Source organism: Melanotaenia boesemani, chromosome 2 (genome assembly GCF_017639745.1).
Source record: "Melanotaenia boesemani isolate fMelBoe1 chromosome 2, fMelBoe1.pri, whole genome shotgun sequence".
NCBI classification, from domain to species: Eukaryota; Metazoa; Chordata; class Actinopteri; order Atheriniformes; family Melanotaeniidae; genus Melanotaenia; species Melanotaenia boesemani.
This window is the reverse complement of record NC_055683.1, coordinates 20,395,560-20,405,350: the sequence shown is the minus strand read 5'-3', so window position 1 is coordinate 20,405,350 and position 9,791 is coordinate 20,395,560. Positions and strand designations below refer to the sequence as shown.

The 9,791-nt window shown below is 37.8% G+C and overlaps 1 protein-coding gene across 1 annotated transcript; it reads right to left on the bottom strand.

Moving 5' to 3' along the window:
• Positions 1-104: 104 nt before the first annotated feature.
• Positions 105-9,502, bottom strand: gdpd3a (glycerophosphodiester phosphodiesterase domain containing 3a). Its single transcript, XM_041995842.1, has 10 exons — positions 8,319-9,502; positions 7,809-7,851; positions 5,216-5,351; positions 4,709-4,754; positions 4,461-4,579; positions 4,050-4,139; positions 3,690-3,823; positions 3,414-3,473; positions 3,071-3,122; positions 105-727 (listed from the first exon to the last, which is right to left on the bottom strand). The coding sequence occupies exons 1-10, from the start codon at positions 8,455-8,457 to the stop codon at positions 599-601; spliced, it is 948 nt and encodes a 315-aa protein (XP_041851776.1). The 5' UTR covers positions 8,458-9,502; the 3' UTR covers positions 105-598.
• Positions 9,503-9,791: the final 289 nt, after the last annotated feature.

The following is a 9,791-nucleotide window of genomic DNA, read 5'->3' as shown; positions in this document are numbered from 1 at the left end:
ATCCACACAGTATCAATTAGCATTTCTTCAGTTTCTTATGCTGTTTGTGTTTCATTTCAATTCAACAAAAACCAAAACAATTAAATTCTAAAGCAAAAGTTGGAGTAATTTGCTTGAGATAATTTATTTCAGAAGTTTCAGCACTTTCTCTGACAAATCAAAAGTACCAGAAAATAACATCAAAGACAGTCAAAACAAAGTCACGTTTATTTATAATCTTGTCATGGGCTGCCAGGTGACACAGTAGAGCTGGTTAAATATTAACTCCTGTAATTTGCTACAGACAAAAATCTGTGACTTTTTCTTTACATACTGACCTGATTGTAGTTATACAGTAGAAGTGATCAAACAGCAGTGATTATTCTGTCAGCAGTGATTAAGAGTTTCTCATGATCAAAGAGCTGAATGACTGCTTTGTTCCTGCTGCATGCTGTTTAATTGATCAAGGCCTCAACTAATCTTGTCATGGTTGAGGAAATGGGTCTGACACTTATTTTATTATTATTATCCCCCATATCGAGCACTTATACAATCCTTATTTAAAAGAAATCTGTGTTTTCTAAGCCATTACAACAGCTGACTGAACCAAAGTTCAGCATCAGTCTTGTCTTCCGTTTCTGTCAAAGTAGTTTGACAGTAGAGTTGGATAATCAGTCATCACTCCTGTGGCTCCCACATCCAGGGCTGCCTTTATGTCTTCTTCTTCATTGCAAACAAATAAATGTACCTGTAGTTACAAACATACAGTTACAGTTATAAAAGGAGTATTTTTTTGGACTTTTGGTCATTTATACTAACATGTACAATCCATATCCTTGTGTTTTATATATTGTCTATTATACAAGTGAACTGTGGAAAAACAAATCAATAAAACCGTCTCTTTTTGTTTATGTAGATAATAGTGGGAATGTATGTTCTTCCCTGCTTATGTATATTTAAATGAATCAAGACCAGAGTGTGTAACTTCATTACATGGACACTTTTCTTCAGTGACCACTCATAGTCTAACAATGGAGGTGATCTCATCACAGCAGGGATGACAGAAGTGATGCAATTCAGAAATGTCACAGTGTCATAGCAGAAGGGTTTTCTGTGTTGCATCACAGCACTAGAGGGTTGAATGAGGTCTTGTAGTTGAAAATGCAGTGTTTAGCTGCATAGCAACAAGAAAAAAAATCTGGATTCATTGTTTTAGAATGTTGTTTTTGTTTTTATGGTAGAATGATTTGAACTTTTTCCTCTTGGATCAGTAAGCCATTCCTCTTCACATGTAGGAACAAACACTTAAATGGAAGATTGTTAGAAAGTTCTCAGTAATAGAACCAGAACCAGAAGGATATTTTACATTTTTTTATTGCTTCATATTGAGCCAAATGTTTTAAGAGGGTCTTGTCTGGAAGCAGACCAGTTTATACCTGGACTCTTGTAAATGTGCAGAATGAGGTTTGCCATCGTCTAACTGAGAAAGCCTTTCCCTTAATGAAGACCATGCTGCTCCAAAATAACAACACAGTTACCAGGGTCTGAACTGTGATAACAACAAGCTGGATGGTCCTCTCCTGGAGGACACAGCAACCATAATTTCCACCACAAAATATTACATTTTGATTAACCCAACCAAAGAGCAATTTACTTTAATGAATTTAGAAAAGGGGAATTTTTTGTAAGTAAATGCAGTAAGAACTGGTCTTTATTGTCAGTAGTTTTTTAGAAGTGTTTCAGAGATCATGCTAGATTTCTACAGCCAAAACATTTTTATTTGGTACAGGGTCCACGTTGCCTTCATGCCAGTTAAGATAAAAGGTAAGGCTGTGGAGCATGTCACTCATTTCAAAATACCCCAAAACAATAGTAAATGACCAGCTTTCCTTTCGGGAAACTGTCAATTACATTCACACAAAAAAAAAAAAAAAAAAAAAAAAAGGGGAGACCGCACCTAGCTCTTTTCAGGAAACGGGGAGCTTTAACACCAGCCACCACATAGTCTACAAATCACCAACTAATAGTGTTGGAAATCTTTCAATGAAACAAACAAACAAACAAACAAACAAAAAAAAAAAAACTGATGCAAATCATTAATCAAGCCAGCAAGATAGTTGGACAAAAGCAACTGTCACTTCAGGAGTTACATCATCAGCCAATAACCCAAAAAAGCAATCCAGATTTATCAAGATCCCACTGACCGACTCCACTGCAGTTCATCAGCTACCATCAGGGTGCAGCTGATGTCCCACTGGCCAAGAGAACGGCTCCAAAATGTGGACATTGTAAATAAAGAACTCTTTGAATTGGTTTTATCCCAGGGCACATTTATAATTTTTGTATATCTAATTCATTATTATATTTCTGCTACGCTGCCATTTAACTCAGTGGAATAAGTTGCTTCATTGCTTTTATTTACTTATTTACTTACTTATTATTATGCTCTGCTTTTAATGATTTTTATTTTATATCTTATCTTATGTTTTTGTGTTGTCTTTATGTCAGACCTCAAGGCCAATTTCTGGTTTTGAGTATGAAATGAATTATAAAGTAGGCTAAGTCAGTTTATAAATCAGCGCTGCCTGAAGGGCTGGAGAGTCTTCTCCCTTATGTAGAGATAATTATATTTATTTGCTGAATCTTTTATCACTGTTATGCATCACAGATGGAAAAAAATCCCTAAAATTAATTCAATTTCATTTTGAGAAAAATCCTCCTTAAATTGTTTGCCTGCACATAAAATGGCACAAACCTCCTTATCAACAGCTACCATTTATTGACATTTGTTGTGAGATGTTTCAGCAGGTTAGATTATTTATTTCTAAACTGATCTATCTACTGCATTATTATTCTTTTTAGGGCTTTTGTTGCTCATGCTTTTAAGTAAAAAACAGAAATTTATTTTAAACACATATACATGGTTGTGACATTCTAAATGGCATCTTCTTACTATTTATTATATGTATGAAGCCTAAATTATATGGTAATTAGCATATTCTGTTTTAAATTACAGTTTCTATACCATTTCAGCTTTTATAAATACATTGCTTTATCACTCATCTAAAGACTTGAAGGGATGGTTTCATACCTGTATTCCACGGGCTGCGAGGTGTCTAAAAAGACTTTTCCTCATAGTCAATCTGAAATTAAGGCATTAAAAAAATAAATAAAAACAAATATTGTATAATCTGCAGTACTTTCTGATTTTGAGCTTTGCTTACATAATAACATCTGTGTGTTGTGTTTGACTTGGAAATATATCTGTTGACTTTAATGTTTAATAAAACATTGCACCATGTAATTTGCAGATTATTTCCATGAGAGCAATTTCCTTTTTCCATTTCCTGCTTTATGACTAAACACATTGTTTATTACACAGTAGATCTTTTTAGACTAAACTTGTTGTGCTTCTTTTTTAAAACTAGACTTACTTTTCTAACAAGGACAGAACCAGGCTGTTCGTCAGGATGCTTCTCTCTGGAATGTAAGTCCTTCAGCATGCAGAGATGGGGGAAAAAAAAAACATCTGTACTTTCTGTAATCTTGCATTAAACATAAAAAATATATCAAAATCCAAAAGACAGAAGATGACCCTGTGCTAGATTAATCAAAATCAGATGTTAATTCCCCAACACACTGAGGACAGACAAAGAATATCAAAGTCTGAGCTCAGTGACAGAATTGGACCTTTTAACAGGAAATACCACCTGTTGATGATGCGCGGCAGGTAGAACTGCAGTAAACTCTCTCCCAGCGGCACGAAGGGAAGCAGGCCGCTGTAGAAGAGAAGCAAAAGCAGCACGCCTCGTTTCATAGAGAAACTGTATGGCATGGAGTCATTCTGCAAGGAAGCAGAGAAGTTCCGTTTTTAATGAATGTGTAGGGCGAGGATGCAACTAAGGAAAAGGAAAAACTTGTAATTCTATTTGATTTTCAGAAATCATCCAATCATTAAATTTCTAAACAAGTGCATTAAAAGAGGGAGTAAAACCATGTTTATGTTTGGTACATATGTAGTGTGATATGGCTGCATTGGAGACTCTGTCTCCCCCAGCTGGTTAACATACCATTTTGCGGCATTCTTCTAGGATAGTGGAATCCACAGAGGCCCACACAGTGATCTCCTCCCTGCTGTAGCTTTTAACCAAATCTGACACCTGCAGACAGAAAGCAAACTGGCTAATCAGAATACTTTATTAATCATGTAGGAAATTGTGCTTCTTATTGTGTTAACTATAAATAAATGAAAAAAAAATATTTTTGTTTATGTAGAACTACACACATATAAATCATATATGCAGATGTAACTGACTGTCTGCAGCCACTAAATGCAAGACAAGCTGTAAATATCATTACATCTCAGGAGGTCATAGGAAAAAACAGGAAAAAGTGCCTCGTTTTGGGTTTATTTGCTCCATATCATTTGGGAAACTACTAAGAAATAACTTTTAGTTTCTTCATTTGGGGTTGCGCTGCACCTTTTTAATTAGCTGATGATTGTTCTCTTTGATCTCGATGCTGATGGGCGTCCCAGGAAACCTCCTGAACACGTCCTCCAGCTGAGCAAACTTCCTGTCTGTCCCACTGCTGTAGCGACCTGAAGGGTGGAAGGTGTGAAAAGTCAAGTCACATGAAATTCACAAACACACACACACACACACTGACCAACTCCTTCAATAAATAGATTTTCTGTAAATGATTTATAATCAGATAAGAGGGTACTGGCCTGCATAAAAGGTCACTTCCAGTCGCTCCTTATACAGGGGCAAATCCTACAAAAATTACAAATCAGATGAAAAGCAACATAATTTTTTTACAGTGATGTTGGAAGTGAAAGGAATTGCATGGATGGAATATTCTTGGTAACTTTTTTGGTTAGTGTTTGAAACATAGCCAGATGTGGTCTTTCACTTGGATGACATTTAATGCTTGGGCAAACAGTCAGACAACACCTCGCTTCCTTAAGAAACAAAATGGATGAAATTCAAACAGCACACACCCTCAAAAAGTTCATGCACATTTCACATGTCAATGTACAAACTCATGGCTGTTATTGCTTCTCACTTAGTGAAATTTTTGTTAAACTACACCTAGATGACCATAAATGTATAATTTGTTGTAAATGTGTGAGCCCAACATTAAAATCTCATTCTTGTTTTGAAAAGAAACCAAACTCCTGTTAAAGCAAGTGGTATTGTCCTCACTAACAGTCTTGCAGGATCTGTCCTCCTACCTGTAGACAGAGTGAGGAGACAGTGACATCGTGGCCGGTCTGTCTCAGCAGGTTCTCATCATGAGAAACTACCACATGTCCATCGTGTGTCAAGTGACAGTCCATCTCCAGCATCTGTGTGCCCTGTTTCACCGCACTGATTGCAGAAGAAGACATAAAGATAAAGAAGGGGGTAGGAAAAAAAAAAAAATCAGAAAGCCTTCTTTGGTTTTTATCAGTAGGGTTAGGTAGATGCATTCACCCCCACTCTCAAACAAAGGAAAAGAGAGTGAATTGCTTAAAATGCCCCACACTAAAGAGCTTCACAAAGTACTGAGGAGGACATGTCTATAAGATTGTATGATTAAATGAGTGTACCTCCTAGCCAAAGAATCTATCATACCAGGATTTTGATTCTAAGAAAGAATAAGAAATAATAAGAGAAATGTTCAAACAAAGAAAATCTTTAAATATTTCTCTCTCTAGATTGGATTATCTCTCAATGTCTACTCAATGTGAACTGTCTATATGACACATCTGGTTAATGTTGCTGTCCATTTCCCTCAGGAATGTAAATTTGTGGCAAGGAGAGGGGATTTTCTGTTACATCACATGATATTCATTTTGCAGGAGATTTCAAGCAAAGCAACTTATGTGGCAAGGATTATGTGGCATGTAAACTGAGCAAGTGGGGGATCAAAACAGGATCACTGGGTAGAAGCACTCTACCTCCTGTGCTATATAAATGTGATGTGTATGTATGTGTACATCTATGTATATATAATATTTAAATACGCACACTGCCTGGCCAAAATCATACACTCATAATATTTTGTTGGACTGGCTTTAGCTTTGATTATAGCAGCATTCACTGTTTCAATAAGTTTCTGAAATGTCACAAGATGTATTTCAATCCAGTGTTTCATTAATTTTTCCACCAAGATCTTGTGTTGATGATGGGAGAGTCTGACCACTGTAAATTTTTCTCTAGCACAACCCAAACATTCTCAGTGGGGTTCAAGTCTGAACTGGTGGCTAATCCATGTGTGAAAATGATGTCTCATGCTCCCTGAACCCCTCTTTTACTATTTGAGCCCAATGAATCCAGGAATTGTCATCTTGGAATAAAAAATACATTAATGGAACAACCTGGTCATTCAGAAGGTCTCCCTCAGGGGACGGTCTTGTCCCCTTTCTCTTCACCCTCTACACTACAGACTTCTGCACAAGTTCTCAGATGACTCTGCGATTGTCGAACTGATTACTGAGGACGATGATGTGGAGTACAGAGGACTGATGCAGAACTTTGTGGACTGGTATCAGCAAAACCACCTCCTAATTTGAGAGATTGAGAGAGTGGACTCTTAAAAGTACCTGGGTTTTCACCTAAACAATAAACTGGACTGGACTCACAACATGGACAAACTGTACAGGAAGGGTCAGAGCAGACTCGAACTTCTGAGGAGACTGCAGTCTTTTGGAGTGAAGGGGGCCATCCATGTACATATTTTTATACTGTACATAGTCATTCTGTCAAACCATATACTGTACATTTTATTACTTATTGTGTTTGTGTTCTTTTTGATGTCACCTGCTTACATCTGCTTGCTGCACCCAAAGTGTTGCAACAAAGTGATTTCCCCACTGCGGGACTAATAAAGGTTTCTTATTCTATCCTATATTCAGGTATCATCTGACCTCATTCTTTGGATGCATAATGTTGTTGAACCTGACCTGACCATCTGCAGCCACCCCAGATCATAGACTGCCCCCACAGGCATGTACAGTAGGTACTAGGCATCTGCCTCTCTTCTTAACCTGATGCTCTCATCACTCTGGAACAGGGTAAATCTGGACTCACTAGACCACATGACCTTCTTCCATTGCTCTAGAGTCCAATCTTTATGCTCCCTAGCAAATTGAAGCTTTTTAATCTCCGGTTACCCTTACTGATTAGTGATTTTCTTCTGGCTAGACAGCTGTTCCCTTGCGTTCCCTTCATAGGCCTGAGTTCTACTGGTGTTTTTCTTCCATCTGGTTTCACCAAATGTTTAAGAGATCACTGATAACCATTATTCTAAATGTTTTTCTGACCACATTTCTTCCAGGAATATGATGGCTCCTCACTATCCTTCCAGTTTTTGATAAGGCACTGAATAGTTCTTATCCCAATTTTAGTAGTTTCGTCATCTCCATAAATATTTTTCTGCTTGATGCGAATGATTTGACCCTTCTTAACAGACTAACATCTTTTTCACAACCACAGGATGTGTCTTTCCACATGGTTATTTAAGAAATGAGAAGCTACTCATTGCATCAGTTGTGGTTAAATAACTTGTTGCCAGCTGAAAGATATGAACCCAGTAATTATCCAATAGGAGGCTCCTACCTATTTGTTTAGTTATATCCAGTCCAGCTGGCAACTTTTCTTTTGGCCAGGCAGTGTACACACACACACACACACACACACACACACACACACACACACACTTTCTTCTTATATTAAAAAATGTATTAATTGTTTACACATTCACACATACATTCACAATTGAATGCAATCTTCTTTCAGAGCTGCTTTGAAAGCTGAAGCTTGGCTTGCAAGTTGAATACTCACTGGTCGAATGCCTCAATGGTGCTTTCTATCCTCTCTCCGCTTCCTGAAAATAAATGGAGTCGTCAGCTTTGATGATGACTGCAGGGGGGAGCCAATCAGTGAATAAACAGTGTTTATTCAATTAACTGCATTACTACTAACTAGGGTAAAGCTTACTTGCTTTATGCCAGTGTTTGGATTTTTCCCTTCCATTCATTTTTCAACATCAAGTAGAGGTATGTTTTGGCTCAGAAGGTTATATTTTAACTTGATCTCAAAGTCATTTGTTTGTGCATGCATTACAGGACACTACAGAGCTTAGTTATAGCTCTTAATCCACATGGTGTCAGTCTGCAAATGCTAAAGCAAATGGGCCTTTTTAAATGAAGGACAATGAAGGATTCCTTCCCTTCAGCAAGCGTTTTTTACAACCAACTTCCAGGTTGGACTGCATGTCATGATCCGGCTTTGCATAACACAGCTTGAATATTAAACCTTCCAACTTATCAGACTTTCAGTGCTTCCTCTTACCTCCTCGGTGTGAAATGTGAGTGCAATAGAGAGCTGTGCGTTTCTTCCTGTGGAGAATATGTGGGTTCTTCAGCAGGTACAGCGAGGTGAGAGTGTATCCTCCCAGCGCTGGAAGGACAAAGTACAGAAAGCTGCTCATCCCTTCCTTCAAGTGTGTCCTGTGAATCTCTGACGGGGAGTCTCTACAAGATCTCACAGAGAAGATCAGTCAGAGTCGGTAGCAAGCTGCGATCAAGCAAAATATGTAGGAAGGTGTGTTCTTGTTCAGCAACAGGCAATTTAGTCGTCAATCCTCTGTGCTTGCAGGAAAGATACAAGATCTGAGTTTGACAAAAGACTCCCAGGTATCGGTTGAGAAATAAGTGGGAAAAAAACTAGATAGACTGGTAAAAGTGAAGCAATATGTCACCATCCCTGATGTCTCAATCAAGTCTCCGTTCACCTGGTTCTTGGTAAGGACTGCTGAAATCTTCGGAGCTGTAAATATGAGTTAATGAAGCACCAGCTCGTAACCTCATAATGCTCTCTCTCTGGCCTCTCCCCTGCCAACAGCCAGACTATATTACTCTGCACACTGCCTTTGTTCAGCTGGGAATGTTTGTGTGTTTAACATACCTAAGAGCTGCACGTTTGCCAACATTTCTAAAGGAATTCTTTTAAATTTAGGTTTATGATCATGCAAAAGGACTAAATCCGCTTTGTGATTACAGACGAATGTCTACGTTTCTATTTAGATTATATAAGTTAGTACCTAATTTGGACATGAACATTGCTGACTGAGAAATTCCTCACAGGGACTGCGGCAGTTTTAGAGGATATGATATTTGGACATCTGATCTGTAAACCAAAGAAATATGACAACTGAGATGTCTACAAGCATGACAGCTAGCTTTACATACACTACTGAGTCAGCAAAGTGCAGTATATTGTTCAGTTTCAACACCAAAGCTGGAATGTGACAAACAATGGTCCGACAAGCCCAGCATGCTCTAAAATCTATTCACCACAGAGCAATATGACTTTCCAGCACTGTCAAGCTTTTATCCTTTTGACACCAAAACACATGAAAAGGCAGGTTATGGTCTATAATAATCCACTTTTAAGCTTTTGAATCAGCTCAGGGAATATTAAAGGGGGAAACAACCATGCCGAGACTTGCTGTGAAGGAAGATGGGAAAAGCAGCAAAGCAGGAAAAGCAAGTTGGCCTTTAAAATCTGATTTACACTCCCATGGCTTAAAGTTCACTCCTGGAGCAGCATTCACACAATCAATCACTTTTATTTATATAGCACATTTCACAACAAAACATTTCGAAAGTGCTGCACAAAAATCATATACCACAATAAATCAATTAAAGATTTAGGCAGTTTCAATGATAGCAGTGGATGAAACTCTGAAGTCTTTTGATTATCTCTTAGATTTTCAGAGATTTATTAAAAAACCCCAAACCATGTTAGAAGGGGATTAAAGAG